We start from the raw sequence: 18130 nt of genomic DNA on the forward strand, positions 1-18130 counted from the left end.
CATTGTCTGCTTTTCTAGCTAGTTTGTGTTTCTGTTCATTCCGCCCCAGCTTGAGGCTCTTCCTGTTGAATATCTGTCTTCTCCTTTTTCCACATCTGTAACTAGAAGCAAGCCTCCCTGGAGAAGACATGCCTGACCCTGACAACAAGAGCTGCCACTGTGAATTTTTGACAGAAGACCTTACACCAGGCCTTAAAGCCAGCATCCGGGCAGTGTGGTAAGTTGTGTGTCCATTTTACCAGAGGTGGTATTCAGCAGGTTCTGGTGATTCCCCATGCTAGCTGAGAAATTCCCCATGCTGGCTGGGGAATTCTGGGTGTTGAAGTCCATACATCTTCAAGTTGCCCAGATTAAGAAACAGTGATTTAAAGCAATAGATCCCCTTGTGACACCATCCATGGACAGATGGACAGTTAGAAAGAATAAACCACTGCAGGTTCCTGCTTGTCACTCTGTTTTTCTGCTTTAGCATCATGCGGTTCCTGGTTTCCAAGCGAAAATTCAAGGAGAGCCTGCGGCCGTATGATGTGATGGACGTCATTGAACAGTATTCAGCGGGACATCTCGACATGCTTTCCCGGATTAAAAATCTTCAGTCCAGGCAAGTCTTCTCTTTTTCATCTCTGGTGGCTTCTGGTATCCGTTATTCCTCATACTTGACTTAGGTGGGGTTTGGTATTCTGGAATATGACGTTGAGGCGATCAGTATATCAGAAAGAGCGAAAGTGGTTGTTTGAATGTGGACCAACAATCTCCCCTGCTCTCCGTTGGGGTGTTCTCGAAAGTACTATATCTTTTGTGGTATAGGCAAGAAATGAAAACTAAACTTTAGCACACATGGAAATTATATTTGGCATATTGTGATAAATATCAACCACTCAGGTATTCAGACATAGGACAATAGGAACTTTATTATGGAGCTTTTGCGAAAGGGAATTCTGTACTCATGGCTGCAGAAGACATGTTTCCTGGGAGGGCTGGGGTTTATATACAGTTTCAAATATACAGTCGCTGCCCTTTTCCGGGTTCACAATTTATCCAGCTATGTATCTCCCTACGCAACACTCCTATTATTATTGTAGCATAACATCTGTTTCCTTAACCTGTTTACCCGTTTCCATTTCCAGTAATCTCCTTCATTAAGATGACACTGGACATCATGATCTGCCAAATATATAACCATTATACAAAACAATAGAGAATTCTCACATAATATTCCAGTAAATTATCTTAGGTTAACACAGAGGTTAAAAATGGCATGACCATCCCTTTATATTTTCACAGGTATAATTTTACTTATCATACATATCGTTTATATTCTTGTAAAACAAAACAGAAAAAGCAAGAACCTCAGCCTGGGTAAATTATTCTCCTAGCTGGACAATATACTGGGAAGTAGAGATAGTCCTCGACTTAACAAACGTTCATTTAGTGACCATCCAAAGTTACAACGCCACTGAAAAAAATGACTTATGACCGTTTTTCACACTTACGACCATTGCAGCATTCCCATGATTATATGATCAAAAGTCAGACACTTGGCAACTGGTTCATATTTATGATGGTTGCAATGTCCCAGGGTCACGTTCATTCCCCTTTTGTGACCTTCTGACAAGCAAAGTCAATGGGGAAAGCCAGATTCACTTAATAACCGTGTTACTAACTTAACAACTGCAGTGATTCACTTAATAAGTGTGGCATGAAAGGTCACAAAACGGGGCAAAGCTCACTGAACTGTCTCTCTTCGCAACGGAAATTTGAGGTTGAATTGGGGTCGTAAGTCGAGGACTACCTGCAGTAGTTTCTGATGTTGGTTTTCACCTTCGTAGGGACATTTGTCAAAGAAATCGAGATGAAGAGTGAGTGTGCAAAAACCTCACTTTCTTATTTTACATGTTTTGTATCAGCAGTGCACATAAAAACACTATCCAGAGCCACTTGCTCATGAGATGGACAGCTTATATGAATTCAATAAGTAAATTAAATTAAAATTTAAAAAATGGGTGGAGTTTTGATTGTCACAGATACCATTTTGACTTTTTGGATGCTCCCACATGCCCTGAAGACCCCCACTGTCCCATTATCTAGTGTGTTCAATATCAAAAATGTGTGTGTGTGTATGTGTGTGACAGAATAACAGTGTTGAAAGGGACCTTGGAGATGTTCTAGTCCCGTGATGGCGAACCTATGGGACATGTGCCACCGTTGGAATGCAGAGCCATTTGTGCAGGCACGCAAGCCCCAGCCAAACTTACCTGCACTGTACATGCATGCGCCTCCCAGCTGATTTTCGGCCCATTTGGGGCGGTTTTTGCCCTCCCAGAGGTTCAAGAGAAGCCTTTGCAGCCTTGGGAGGCTGAAAAAAGGGCCTTCCAGAAATACCGGAAATGCTGAAACGGGCCCGTTTTCAGCCTCCCAAGGTTGCGGAGGCTTCCCTTGAGCCTCCAGGAGGGTGAAAATGGCCTCAAACAGGCCAAAAGTCAGCTGGGAGGTGCGCGCATGGGCAGATTAGGTAAGGGGGCAGGGGGCATTGCATTGTGGGTGCTGGGGCGTGCGTGCTTTCGGCACACCACAACGAAAAGGTTCTCCATCACTGTTCTAGTCCAGCTCCCTGCTCAAACTAAGATCTTGCGCAGAACTCTCAAACTCTCAAGCCTCTGTTCGAGGATACGAGACCACACATACCCACACACACTCACACACAAACACACACACCATCTCCTCATCTCCTCTCTCACACACACATATATTTTCTTGGAGATTATCCCTGCTGTTTTCTTGGCCAGGTTTTTCAGAATTGGTTTGCATTGGCCTCCTTCCTAGGGCTGAGAGACCGTTCCACTTTTTAACCAATTTTTAATTTCAGCTGCTGGATTCCACAACAACATATAGCATTTCTGTGTTCTTCTTACCCACTTTTCACTATTTTTGCAAGCGGGTCTTGCTATACCTGTCTCTTGGTCCACCCCGTGTAGATGTGTACTGGTTTTCTCTGAGCTTTTCTCTTCCCCAAACGGGTTGACGTACCTTCCGTTGATTGCTGCAGTGTGGAGTCTTCCTTTTTTTTTAGCGCCGTGAATGGCTTTGAGTACTTCATCAGAAGGAGGAGCGCAAAGTTGTGGGTTGTGTTGTTGTTGTTGTTTGCAATGGAATATTTTCATGCATTTCCCAACTTGTCTGTTCATACTTAGCCTGCTCATTGCTGAACAATGAATCCTTTGACGAGGGGTTCCTTTGGATCCTTCCCAAAGAAGGATTATTCCATTGTCGCTGAAAAACCCACCACTTTTTAACCACCATTCTAAACGATCAGATTGTTTGGATATTTGTTTGTTTGTTTTTTAATTTTCTAAGCAGAGATAATCTCTCCCTTTTGTTTCTCGATTTCAAAAGTTTTCTCCCGCTGCAAAGTTCCCAACTCAATTCTTTCTCCGACATGTTGCTTCATTGTGTGTTTTGTTGGTGTGTCTGTTTTTCTGATTTATTTTTGCCAGGATAGATATGATTGTGGGTCCCCCACCCTCTTCAACTCCCCGGCATAAGAAGTATTCAGCCAAAGGATCACCCCAATACTCGCCTAGGTTAGGACATAGGCAATTTTGTTCTGAGCTTCTCATGTGCTTCCTGCGGAATCTTTTCATGCCATGTTCAGAGGTGCTCTTGATCACATCCTGCTGGCTCATTTCCCTACCCCCTGAATGGCATGCTCTCCTGGATGTGCTTAATTTTTATTTTTATTTTTAGAGGCACTGAAGATGGGTCTTCACACCATGCAGCCTTAGACATGGCCGGGAGCACTTATCCAATGAACTGATTTTTGTTGTGTTGGCATCATTTTTTATGCACGGGATGCGTTTAGCTGCTGTAGTTTCTATCACTGTGAAAATACAGCCTTGGCATCGATAAAAACTGTTCCTGCAGAAAGGGAGAGGGAACAGGGGCTCCCATTACGGTAGACCTTGATAAAAAGGTGCTTTTTCCAAGAGGCAACTGGACTTCCTTTGTTTTTCCTTGAAGAGGTTTCGCTTCTCATCCAAGAAGCTTCTTCAGTTCTTCAGAAGTTCTACAGAACTGAAGAAGCTTCTTGTCAGGGTTCCGGCAGTTACCCCAATTGAATCGTGAGTCTTGAGCCAAACTTCCAAAACTTCAAAAGGATTTATTGGGAGTTCACATGCCAGCACTGCCTGGGTGTAGCCAACTCTGAGGCACATCATTCATTGTCACCCTTGACCCTGTGTTCTCCCACCCCCTGGATGTATCATAATTCATATTCTCCAATGGGACACATCCATAGCCAAGAGTCATTAATCATGTTCTCCAGTTAGAATTTGGTGTGGCAGAAACTTCAGTCACCTAGTTACTATCTTTAAAAACATTTGTGGAATGCAGTTTCGGTTTTGCAAGCTGGCGCACTGCTCCCCGCCTCCCTTTCTGTTGGCAGCTCTAAACAGACCATAGAAATATTTTATGAGTTGACACTTCTTGGATGAGAAGTGACATGCCTTCAAGCAAAAACAAAGAAAGTCCAGTTGCCTCTTGAAAAAAGCACCTTTGGGACAACCACAACCTGGATAACTGAGGATCACCATAGACAGATAGTCCATTCATATAGTGACCAGCTGAAGTTACAATGGCACTGAAAAAGGTGACATATGACCATTTTTCACAGTTACAACCACTGATCAAAACTCGGACACTTGGCCACTGGTTCATATTTGTGATGGTTGCAGTGTCCTGGGGTCACATGATCCCATTTTGTGGCGCTCTGACAAGCAAAGTCGGATTCAGTTAACAACCGTGTCACCACCTTAACGACCGCAAGTGATTCACTTAACAACCGTGGCAAGAAAGGTCCTAAAATAGGGCAAAACTCACTTCACCACCGTCTCAGTTAGCCACAGAAATGTTGCGCTCTATTGTGGTTGTAAGTGAGGACAGTCTGTACAACAATGCTGAAATATATTGGGAGGAAGATTTTCAACTTAGCCAAAAGTTTGGAAGCTGAGTCATGGCAACTGGACGTTTTTTTCTTTGGGGTTTGAAACGTTTCACTGATCCTCTGAGTAGCTTCTTCAACAAAATGTTTCAACCCACCCCCAAAAATCGCCCAGTTGCCTGGATGACTTCGATCTATGACCGAGATGTTTGCTTAATGACCACTGCAAAAAATGTTGTAAAATTATACATGGTCACTTGATGCCTCGACTTACAACCGCAATGACTTAGTAGCATAATTCTGGGCTCAGTTAGAACCATAAAGAGAGGACTACCTATCGGTAGTTTGACCGTAGCTCCAATAATAAAAGGAGAGATGACACGGTGTAAACTCATAGGGTTGGAAAGCATGAATGTATTATTAAGGATAAAATAGTGTGTTATTTTTTGCAGTCCTTCTTACTAAAATCCAGCAAGATAGTTCCCCCCCTTTCAAAATAATTAATAAGTAATTATAATCTACTAGTATAATTAATAATCTACCTAGCACTAGAACTGCCAACCTAGCAGTTTGAAAACATGTAAATAATGCAAGTAGAAAAATAGGGACCTCTTTGGTGGGAAGGTAACAGCGTTCCATGCGCCTTCGGCGTTTAGTCATGCCGGCCACATGACCACAGAGACGTCTTTGGACAGCGCTGGCTCTCCGGCTTTGAAACAGAGATCAGCACCACCCCTAGAGCCGGAAAAGACTAACACATATGTGCGAGGGAAACCTTTACTTTTACCTTATAATTAATAATAATCAATTAGTATATAAACAGAGAGCTAATCCCTCTCTGGCCATGATGGTGTTACCTAATTGGGTAATGAAATGTCTGCATGAAAACAACCAAGCTCAGAGAGACCAAGGACTCCATAATCGTTGTTCCTCCTCCTCCTCCTCCTCCTCCTCCTCCTCCTCCTCCTCTTCCTCCCTCCTCTTCCTCTCCCTCTTCATCCCCTCCTCCTCCCCCCCTCCTTTTCCACGATACATCTGCCAAAAACAAAACAAAACCCAAACCCAGAGAGTACCAGGGACCCCATTATTAATTACTAACTAACAAAAGTCTGATTTTTTTCAACATAGACCACCCGGTCCGTGGAATGACTGGGTGGACTGGATACTAACAATTGATCCACTATAAGTCCATGTATTTGTCATATGCTGAATAAATAAAGCGTTTCATTTGGACAAGCCCTTAGAACAGGGGTGTCAAACTCAAGGCCCGGGGGCTGGATCCGGCCTGCAGGGTGCTTAGATCTGGCCCGCAGGGCTGCCATGGAAATGGCGAAGGACTGGCCCATGGTGCCTCTGCCAGTGAAAATGGAGCTCGGGATTCAGTGGTGGGATTCAAATTTTTTTTACTACCGGTTCTGTGGGCATGGATTTGTGGGTGTGGCTTTGTGGGCGTGGCTTTGTGGGCGTGGCAGGGGAAAGATACTGTAAAATCTCCATTCCTACCTGCTTTCCAGCTCCATTCTCCTGTGCAGGGCAACTAAAGACGACCCAGCCAATCAGCTGGGACTCAATGGGAGGCAGAGAATAGGTGGGGGCGGGGCCAGTCAGAGGCGGGATTTGCCAGTTCTCCGAACTACTCCAAATTTCCGCTACCGGTTCTCCAGAACTGGTCAGAACCTGCTGAATTCACCACCTCTGTCAGGATTCCGTTTTCACTGGCAGGGCGCTCGAGCCACCACATGCACCGCCCCCCCCCAACATGAGTGATGTCATGCTGGCCACACCCTCCCTGGCCACACCCACCCCGACCCCCTGAGGTCAAAACACAACCCCTGATGCGACCCTCAATGAAATCGAGTTTGACACCCCTGCCTTAGAAGAAGGACAAGATCAACCTTCAATAAATAAACGTAAATGGAGATTATCCTATTATGCTGCTGTTTTGTATTTCAGTGTTTTGATGGCTCACGTAGGAAAGAAAAGAACAGGTCATTTCCTTGCTTCTCCCTTAAGGGGGTGGAAAATATTTCTTTTTCTCTCTCTTTTTTTTTTCCTCTCTTGGCTGGCCTCCACTCAAGCAATTTTGGGGTTTTGCTAACTGCTTTTGGCAAAGGCCGGAGATGCAGATGTTCCTCTTTGCATGTTCCTGAAAGCATGGACTGTAATGTAGCATGAGGGATAAAATGCACCGTGTCGCAGCCCCCATTTCTTTCCAATATCATTTCAAAGAAAGAAAAACATTATTTCAAAGGATGGCAATGGGGAGAAAAAATGGTTTCCTCCCCCGCTTTGTGCGTTCAGTGGAAATTGATCAGGGTGCAATCAAATGCCGTTGTTTGATTGACCAGGAGTGGATAAATACATTTCACAGGAACAGAAGAAATGCTATTTTACTGCCCTTTATTTAAAAATATCTCAGGGAACTTAACGGAGAATGCTGCTTGTGCTTAAGAATAACAAGGATGGTTAAGTCCACAACCAACCATCTTGGAAATGAAAGCAGAGTAGCAGAGTTATTTAGAGGATCTTAAAAGATACTAGAAGACCTTTAGTCTTCTAGTACCTTTTTCCATTTACCGTGAAATGAGATGAGTTGTATCGATCAGCCTGACTGTTGTTTGCCTCATGTTTTGTGATGAGATGTCTAATCTACAAAGGAAAAAAGCCTCATGATTGCAAATGGCACCCAACAGAGGCTACTTAATATGCATAGTAAAGGAAAAACAATGCAGCTCTTCTACTATTAGCAACGCCCTAGTTAATTCTGTGGAGCCGTGCAATTGTCCCCTTGCGATTATGCTTCCAAATAAAATAATGATAAATACAGATAGCGGCCACCATAAATCTCATTATGGTCCAGGCCCAGAACAAATGTAGATCTAAGTAATTGGGTTGGGGAAAAAAAACAGCTTTGCAATACACAGATGTGCACAGAAATGCACCTTTTTAAAACATTAAAGCAGCTGGATCTTTTTTTTGAGGCATGTGCAGATGTTATAGCGAAGCTGCTTCAGGTTTTTTCGTGGGTTGAATGTGTACAGCCACTTCTCTTCTTGGAAGCTGGATGTGAAGCAGCCATGTGAGCGTGGAGTCCAAAGGCTTGCATTAGTATATAGATAATGCAAAAAAAAAAAAAGATAAATAATACACAGTTGCTTTAATGAGTCAGAGAAGACATAGCTCTTTCGAAGGATTTGCACAGCCCATGCCATTGACATGTATACTTGCTTCCTGAAAGCTATTTCATCAAGCAGGCATTGAGCACTGAGTCCAAATGCTTACAGTAGTATACAGATATTGCTTAATAAATAAATAAAAAAACCCAGCTGCTTTAATGAGTCTAGGAGGGGACATCGCTCTTTCAAATACATTTGCACAGTGACATGTATAACCACCTCGCTTCCTAGAAGCTCTTTATGAAGCGGCCATGTAAGCCTGGAGATCAAATGCTTTGCCCAATATACAGATTTTGCCAACAAATAAATAATGCACAGCTGCTTTAATGACTCAAAGAGAAGACACAGCTCTTTTGAAGGATTTGCACAGCCCATGACGTCATGCATACAGCCACTTCGCTTCCTGGAAGCTGTTTATGAAGCAGACATGTGAGCCTGGGGACCAAATGATTGCAAATAAATAAATAATACACAGCTGCTTTAACGAACCAAAGAGTGGACACAGCTCTTTCAAAGGATCTGCATATAAATTTCTGAGCATCCTTCTGCCAAAGTAAGGCAATTTGATATGACTTGAAACAGCTAGATCTTTCCCTGGATTTTAGTTTTTCAAGGTGTTCATGAATATTTCATTTCATTAATCCGTTTTCCACCTTTCCTTGCCTGATATCGAACTCATAACTCATTCACGCCTTGTGCATGGAACGGGTTGCCTTTGCTCCAGAGCTGTGGAAGAAGTACTGTTTAAATTGCTCCAGACCAACACATTTGTTACTGAACGATGAATATACTGGTTTGTGGTTTTTATTCCTGGTTCTTGTCATTTGGGGTTTTTAGAAGTTCACCTGTACAATTCTGGCACATTATGCAACAGTAAAATTGACCAGAGCTAATTAAGATTTTGAAGTTAAGTCAGATGGTTGGCTCTATAATAAGGGGGAGGAGATTTTTTTAAACACCAGTTTAGACCACAAAACCTGAAAATAACTCCAACAACCATGCATAAAACAGTAATTTCCCGAGGAAACCATAAACCATCTTCCATTCTCTCCCTCTCCTTTCCTGAATTAAGGAGGCCTCCAGGAAAAAATATATGCAGACTTTAAAGATGATATGAGGGCAGGTAAGGTGATTGCCATGTGAGCCATATAAAAATTAGATGACCATCTTTAGGAAAATGTTCCAAGATATAAAAATTGATCATGTCCAGTAAGTCAAAGCCCAGGTTTTGAAATTCTGCTAAATCTTGCAAAGGGTATATATATATAGCTCTGTTAGAAAAGGGACATGGCTGCTAATTTTTACTAATTCATATTTGTAGAAAATTCCTATACTTCTAAAGAGTTCAGAGCAATTTTTGCTTTATTTATCATATTTAAGAAAATGACACATGACCTCAACTTAAAGAGGTTCAGATAATTTACAAGCTCAGATCTGGAGAGCAAAACTGTCTTCCTTTTTTGACCATTTCTTGAATTCTTCACTAACAAAGCCTGTGAAAGCATTTTATTTTTCAAGTGGACTGACAGCTCTTTGTAATTTTTCATCTTTTCATTAAAACCAGTAATTGTTTCTTAGCATTGATCACTTTGTGGTTTTCAGGAATTTCATTTGCTGAACTAGATCCTTGTAGTAGCAATTATTTTTAATTGTTTATGGCCAAAATTGGCCAGAATCGGTTTATATGTTAATAGTTTACCATTCCTAATTTCTTGCATCCTTTCATTTTTGGAGATAGGGTAGGCTGATGCTATAATTGCCCCTTTTACCCATGTTATGATGTGGTGGTGCAGTGCTTAGAGTGCAGTACTGCAGGCTACTTCTGCTGACTGCCGGCTGCCTGCAATTTGGCAGTTCGAATCTCACCAGGCTCAAGCTTGACTCAGCCTTCCATCCTTCTGAGGTGGGTAAAATGAGGACCCAAATTATTGGAGGCAATAGGCCAGGGGTGGGATTCTATCAGTTCGGCCCAGTTTGGCCGAACTGGTAGCTCCAAAGATCAGCTGAGAGGGAACCGGTTTGCTCCAATGATCTTCAAAGTGCGCACTCACCAAACCGGTATTACACTGGTTGAATCCCACCCCTGTAATAGGCTGACTCTGTAAACCGCTTATAGAGAGAGGGCTGTAGAGCACTGTAAAGCAGTATATAAGTCTAAGTGCTATTGCTATTGCTATTGCTATTGCTATTAAATAGAGCTTATGAATTGCAGTTTTGTGAAAAGGCTGAGGACTCAAACCATATATTTTCAGGCAAAACTAAGATTCAAGCTGGTTTATTCATAGAAGACAGTAGACTCTTAGCATTTATCAAATTTAACTTGAAGTTGTGTGGACTTCAACTCCCAGAATTCCCCAGCCAGCATGGCTGACTGGGGAATTCTGGGAGTTGAAGCCCACATATCTTCAAGTTACCATGTTTGAAAAACACTGATGTATGTCTATTAATTGAAGGGCATTATATGCTGAATATGCAAGTATATTGGGTAAAAAAAAAATCCTTTCCCGTCTTTGATAATAATGCAAAAAGTTAGCTTTAGATTTTCCCCCATATAATACAAATGATTATAAAAACATGAAATTTTAGGATACGTGACCATGTAAAAAAACAAAAAGATAGTGAGGAATAAAATAGCCTTGGACAATATTGCAGATAATGTATATACTACCATTCTTAGATAGAAGATAGAAGATAGAATTCTTTATTGGCCAAAGTGTGATTGAACACACAAGGAATTTGTCTTGGTGCAAATGCTCTCAGTATACATACAAGGAAAGATACATTCGTCAAGAGTCGAGAAACATTAGGTACAACACTTAATAGGGTACAATAAGCAATCAAATCATACTAGGAAACAGTATAAATTGTAAGGGTACAAATGACAAAGTTACAGTCATACAGTCACAAGTGGGTGGGGATGGTTGATAAGGAGTGATGAGAAGGTTAACAGTAATTGTAGTGCAGACTTTGTAAATAGTTGAACAGTATTGAGGGAATTATTTGTTTAGCTGAGTGATGGCGTTCAGGGAAAAAAACTGTTCTTGTGTCTAGATTTTTCTGGTGTGCTCTATAGCATCATTTTGAGGGTAGGAATTGAAACAGTTAATGTCCAGGATTTGAGAGGTCTGTGAATATTTTTATTTTGAAAATCCCTACAACCTAGAAGAATACAGGATGAGATTCGGATTTTGGAAACCAACAATGTTGATCCAGAATTATGCCAAGGAAATAGTATTACTTATTCTTCCAAATTTATCCTTTTTGTTTGTGTGCACTACTTATTTTGGAACTGTGACACACAGTGGAAATTAACTAGCCATGTTCCTGGTCTTCTTTCTCGGTTATTTCTAACACTTAAAATGAGCCATATAATCTAAGTTAAATAAATAGAGACCAAAACTAAAGAGGAATTTGGAAACACAATGTAGCTTTGATCTCAAGGGGCAAATTTACTAATGCTTATTGTGCCAGATTTAAGCTCTAGAAAGGGAAACAAATGTTTTGAACTATAAAATGCAAGCAGAAATAGAGACGTATGACTTTGCATCTGAGTAATTATTTACCTGCCTGATGCTATTTCTGTTAAACCATTAGGCAAGAAAAGCTGGAGGAATTGAGGGAGTTCTCAACTTACAACCATTCATTTAGTGACTGATGTTACAAAAGCACCGAAAAAAGTGAATTATGCCCAATTTTAACACTTATGACTTTTGCAGGGTCTCTATGGTCACATAATCACAATTGGGGCACTCGACAACTGGAATTTATTTATGACAATTGAACTGTCCCGGGGTCCATTGATCACCATTTTTGACCTTCCCAGCTGGCTTCCGACAAACAAAGTCAATAGTGGAAGCCAGATTCACTTAACAACTGTGGTGATTCACTTAACAACAGTGACAAAAAAGGTTGTAAAATGGGGCACAACTCACTTTGACAGTCAACTTGTGTAGCAATGGAAATTTGGGGCCTTACTGCGGTCGTAAGTCGAGAACTACCTGTACTTGCCTAATGATTAGACAAGAAGAGGCTGGTGGAATACATGTTATCCAGCAGATAAGAGCTGATCTCTTGGATTGTAGCTTGCTCATTTGATTTTTTGGTTTTTTCCTGGGTGGGACCTATGCTCTCCACAGAGTTGACCAGATCGTGGGGCGTGGACCATCACTGACCGACAAAGACCGCACCAAAGGCTCGGCCGAAGGAGAATTGCCAGAAGACCCGAGTATGATGGGCAGACTTGGCAAGGTGGAAAAACAGGTACATGTCAAGATTCGGGTTAAATGTCAGCATTCCAACTAACAAACTCCAACCCAGAAAACTCCGAGACAAACATTTTCTCAAAGTTTCACTTTATTAGAGTTGTCATATTGGCACACCTGGGAAAACCCGAATCTGAGAATTGCGGGTTTTCCCTTCCCCAAGAGAAATTCAAAGATCCATCCCCTGCACCCACCAGTCCATCACATGGTCAATGAAACATGTCCCAACTGGAGATATTCCTCCAGTCACTCCCCTCGAGGTGCAGGGCGACGTGTCCTTGATTCTCTGAGAAAGAATGTTGTTGTTTCTAGTCTACTACCTCACTATGGACTCTCCCCTCCCAAATTCCTAGGCACTGAATGTGGCAGCCTCAAAGCTTCCAAGTAAAAAAATGGCTTCCAAGAGTGACAGTACGATTCCTACCTTAGGTATCCTCTCTCCTGCAGGAGCTTGAATGGCTGCTGATTTGCTTCTGGGTCCAAATCAAGGTGCTTACTGTCACCTTGAAAGCCCTACATGGCTGAAGGCCAGGTTATTTGAAGGATTTATTGGGGCCTGTGGGCCGCCAGCCCCTCCAGGAACCAAATCAGAGGAGGAGGAGGCGTGGGAGTCAGGGTCAGCATCAGCACTCAGATGGGGAGTCAACAGCCCCCAGGTCTGGAGGTGGCTGATGTGGAAGAGGAGGAACAGGTGGGTCCAGTGCCTGATGCGTGGGTGCACAGAAGAGAGAGGAGAGGGGAGCAGTGGAAATCTATGGGCTGATCCTTGGGACGGAAGAGCCACCACTGCTAGCGAAGCCCTACCCTACCTCTGAGGATAAAAGGCAGGGGGTGGAGATGAATAGATGTAGCAGACAACTATTCATCTCCCTGCCAGACAGACTTTTTAGCCTGCATTGAGAGAGAAACTTTTTGCCAGGGCTGCTCGCACTCCTAATAAAGGAATCATTGATTTAACTTCAGAGGGTGTTGAGGTAATTCCCCGTTAGGAGAATGAGTGCACACAGGGAGACGTAGTGAGAGTAATGTTGAATAACACACAGAGAACACAGCTACATTGTATAGTAAAATGTAGGCTTTACTTCCAGTAAATGGCTAAGCAAAGTCCAACGAACAATCCAAGTCATACACGGTTATAGCAGTCAGTTTTTGGTCCACAGATAATCCAATAACAAAGTACAGTATCAAAAACAGTTCAGTAATAGACTCTCATCAATCCAAGAATAACGACGATCAGCAACAGTTAATAGGGAAAACGCAGGAACCAAAAACGGCGAACATCAACCAACTAGCAACTTGCAACACTCAGGACTAAACAACCCAGGTTTCTGGCTCCATCTTATGGCCGTTTGAGGAACCACACCCAATTACAATTTTAGCATTCATTTAAAGAGACATTAAAATGTCTATCCTGATTTATATATTTCCAACCCAACTGTTAGGTGACTTACATTCCTAACAGAGGGTTTGCCATGTTTTGGGGAGCTGGGTCAGAACAGAACCATCTTTTCCAGGAACATCTATCTGACCCACCAGAGCAGGGAGACAGGGGATGTTAACAGGTCTCCTGCCAACTAGCACACCCAAACCAAATAAACACCCTTGGGAGCTTTGAATCCTCCAAAGTAAAACTTTATTGAATACACCGTTTTGGTACTGAAAAATCAAAACCAGCTCTGGTTTTCCCATGCAAATGCTTATCTTGTTAAACAATAGCTTCCCTTTCTCCCCACCCCTGAGTGATAACATCGTCCAATTATCAGACGTCTTTTTGTTATGGGAACAGTCCACCTCCCTTTCAGGCACCTGCAGTGGTGACCTTGATGGTTGTCAGGTTCTCACGGCCCGTGAACCCATTCTCAGCATTCTGTTTCACCCTCCCCTCCCCGCCCCCCAGTTCATTGGCAAGTTGAATAGCATTAAGGCTTGAAAGAAGCAAAGAGATTCAATCCTGACTTCTCCTAAGGAGATCCATCTAGTGCCGTGATGGCTAACCTATGGCACATGTGCCACAGGTGGCACGCAGAGCCATTTGTGCCAGCATGCGAGCTGCAGGCAAGCTTATCACACTGCGCATACGCGCATCTCACAGCTGATTTTCGGCCAGTTTGAGGAAGGCTTCTGCAGGCTTTGCAGGCCGAAAACTAGCCCCATTTCATCATTTCCTGTTTTTCTAAAAATACCTGAAGTGACGAAACGGGGCCAGTTTTCTTCTCTGTGGTGGCTCCCTCCCTTGTTATCCTAGTGGAACTAAAATTGGCCTCCACTTTGACACTCGTTCGCAAGGCCCTAAAGTTGGAAGTGGTTTTGCCATTGAGTCTGGGGAGCCCAGAGTAGGATGGAACCCAACAAATGGCTCATTTGCCACCAGGAATAGGGGTTTCTTGCTTTTTTAATCGTTTTTATATTGGGTTTTTAATCTTCGTAAGCCGCTTAATGTCACTGGGAGAGAATTGGGCGGCCATATTTTAATAAGCAAACAACCCCCCCCCCCCATTTCTACAATGTAATGATTGAAATATATTGAAATGGGGATTTCCTCTCTCTTTTCTCCCTTTACCTTCACCTTCAGGTTATTTGGTGGATTGTCTGTCAGGGTTTACAGGTAGTCCTTGAAAAACAAACTGTAATTGAGCCCTGCAATTATGGTTGTAAGTTACGCCGGTTGTAAAGCAGGTCACCATATGATCGGACCTGATCTTACAACTTTTTCTACAGCAGTCTTTAAGTGGAAACGATGGTTGTGAAGCCAATCCATTGCTTGCGATGAGGCAGTTTTTGCTGGAAACTGGAAGCCAAGGTTAACCAGGTGCAAACAAGAGATGTGAATTAGAGCTAATATTTCCCTTAAACCAATTCATGCTAAGAGTTGCTGAAAAAGACATGGAAGAGTTTATAACATTTCCTTATTTGGATATTTCCTGAAGAAATCGGAAGTTTGTTATGTCACTCTGGCAGTTGAGGGGTCCTTGGTGCTCTCTGAGCTTGGTTTTTTCCTTTTGCAGACGTTTCATCACCCAACTAGGTAATATCATCCGTGTTAGAAGGGAGTGAGGCTTGATCTCTGATAAGTGACTTGTCCTAATCAGGGCACTGTAGTTCTGTGTAAAGGTTAAGGACTCAAACCATAAACTCTCAGGCAGAACTAAGATTCAAGCTGGTTGATTCATGGAAGACAGTAGACTCTTAGTTAACATTTATCAAATTTAACAAGTTGAGCATGTGTGGATTTCAACTCCCAGAATTCCACAGCCAGCATGTCAGGGTAAACTATTTGTGTATAGACAAGGGGCATACCCCACTCCCTTCTAACACTGATGATATCACCTAGTTGGGTAATGAAATGTCTGCAAGAAAACAACTGATCACCAAGGAATCCATAGTTCTCCTCCTCCTCCTCCTCCTCCTCCTCCTCCTCCTCCTCCTCCTCCTCCTCCTCCTCCTCCTCCTCCTCTTCCTCCTCCTCTTTCTCCTCCTCCTCTCCACAAGTACCCCTCCCTTCTAGCACCGTTTGGTTTATGAAACACCTGCAAAGAAACCACCCAACTCAGAGAGCACCAAGGACATTTCAACCCCAAGCTACAAATATTCTCCTTTATCGATATTCTGGAAGTTATTCACCTTTAAGGGAACTTGCCGCTTATCCTCAAGATTCTCCATGGACCCTTTGAATCAAGGTATCTTTAGATCTAAAATAACTTGGCTAATCGTGTCTATGGGGCATTTCCCAGGTTCTCTCCATGGAGAAGAAGTTGGACTTCCTGGTCAACATCTACATGCAACGGATGGGCATCCCGCCTAACGAAACGGAGGCCTATTTTGGTTCCAAAGAGCCTGACCCCGCACCACCCTATCATAGTCCAGAGGACAGCCGGGAACACATTGATAAAAATGGCTGCATTATCAAGATCATCCGCTCGACCAGTTCCATGGGGCAGAAGAATTACTCTGCTCCGCCACCAGCCACAACGATGCCAAACAACTCATGTCCTCCCTCCACCTCTTGGCAGCACTATCCCCGTCCGAGCCACGGGTCCTCCCCAGTGGGCGATCCTGGTCCCTTGGTGAGAATCCCACCGCCACCTTCCCATGAGCGCTCCTTGTCGGCTTACGGCAGCAACAACCGAGCCAGTTCCGAGTACGCCAAGAACGAAGATGTGACTGCTAAACACCCCGAAAGTGCCCTGAGGGACAGCGACACTTCTATTTCCATCCCATCGGTCGACCACGAGGAACTGGAGCGTTCCTTCAGCGGCTTCAGCATTTCCCAGTCCAGAGAAAATCTGGACATCCTGAACAACGGTTGCTATACCGCGGTGGCCAAAATCAGACCTTACATTGCAGAAGGCGAGTCGGATACCGATTCTGACCTCTGCACACCTTGCGGCCCTCCACCAAGGTCAGCCACGAGTGAGGGACCTTTTGGTGATCTAGGCTGGTCAACCCCAAGACAGTGAGACCACGGAAAGCCCACCTGAAGATAACGTCAAGGACACGAGGCCGTCGCAGGTCTGCATATTGGACCTCTTCAGCAGACGGGAAGGTCATGTTCTGGGACCCGGAAGTAGTAGAGGGGTTACTTAAACATAGTTTACCTTGGGGGAGGGGGAACAGATGTGGTACCTGTGACCTTACAAGGAACAAGAGAGTCCTGGAAGGCGTACCTCGAAGTCTTGAGATGTCCGTTGTGTCAATTTCGGGTTTGACTTGGAAACCTGACACGTTGTTTCATCGTCCTGACGTTCTAAAATTGGATAAGTGAAATTCTTTTCCTACCCTTGGGTAGATAGCTACAACTCGTAGTAGCCTTCTCTGCTACACAGGCTTTGTGTCAGAGCTTGGTTGTGTCATGGGTAAATATCAGTTTTGAATAAGAAGGCTTTACAGTCTTGAATCACACACAAAAACCTCACTGGTGTTTAAAAAAAACAATGCCTTGGGAGGAGAAATGATATATCTATCAAAAGTGTTGAGGAATGATGGCTTAATAATAATTACACACAGCAGTTAAGCAATGGAGATTTAAAATGGTTCATGCCAGAAGTCCAAATGACAGGCCCATAAATCTTAGCAACCGAAAGGTGTTGAAGCTTTAGATCAGGACTAGGACCATAATTTGAAAGAAAAGTATTTGAATTTTTTAAAAAAGGCCAACAAATCTCAAGAGAACATAGAATCACAGGGCTGGAAGGGACCTTAGAGGACTTCTAGTCCAACCCCCTGCTGAGGGCAGGCGGCTTTATACCATTAAAAATGGCTGTCCAGTCTATTTTTGGGGAAGTAAGGCTTCTTTCGAGTTCAGTTTTGGTTGTTAAATAAAACATTTGGGGGATAGTGGCATCAAAACACATTCAGGTGTCTGGATAGGTTTATCTTACTTAGGATGCCGAACCTCTATTAAGACGGAAAGCCGAGAATGTGAGAACACTAAAACTCTACATTTACATATAAAATCTAAGGTTAATATTGACCTGGTCTGGAATGACTGCTTCCTGGTTTACACCTCATAATTATCGGTCTCTGAAGGGGACAAGTTGACATTTGTCATGATAGAAATGGCACGAGTTGCGGACTTAGGTTGTGACATTCATGCCCCGTTTGGGTGATGAGGTCGTGATGTCCATGCCAGCCGTTTGCCCTCATCCTGGCTTGTTACAGTCCCTGTGACTCTTACAGACACGTTGGCAAGCTCAAAATGACGAAGGAGAAGCCCTTTTGTAGAATCCTACGAGAGGAACCTGAGAATAAGCTTCTGT

General features: G+C 43.2%; 1 protein-coding gene across 6 annotated transcripts in view; it reads left to right on the forward strand.

Moving 5' to 3' along the window:
- Window positions 1-17844, forward strand: part of KCNQ2 (potassium voltage-gated channel subfamily Q member 2) — a 124258-nt gene extending 106414 nt beyond the window's left edge. For 4 of the 6 annotated variants that reach the window (XM_087928878.1, XM_087928879.1, XM_087928880.1 and 1 more), the window contains 4 exons: window positions 106-217; window positions 470-601; window positions 12249-12372; window positions 16106-17844. In XM_087928878.1, coding sequence (XP_087785004.1) covers window positions 106-217; window positions 470-601; window positions 12249-12372; window positions 16106-16831 — 1094 coding nt within the window. In that variant the 3' untranslated portion in view covers window positions 16832-17844. Of the gene's footprint in view, window positions 1-105; window positions 218-469; window positions 602-3494; window positions 3582-12248; window positions 12373-16105 lie in introns of all 6 variants that reach the window. The other 2 variants (XM_087928882.1, XM_087928884.1) reach the window with 1 other exon arrangement.
- Window positions 17845-18130: the final 286 nt, after the last annotated feature.

The sequence above is a fragment of the Pseudonaja textilis genome, chromosome 3 (genome assembly GCF_049901715.1).
Source record: "Pseudonaja textilis isolate UNSWEBS1 chromosome 3, rPseTex1.2, whole genome shotgun sequence".
NCBI classification, from domain to species: Eukaryota; Metazoa; Chordata; class Lepidosauria; order Squamata; family Elapidae; genus Pseudonaja; species Pseudonaja textilis.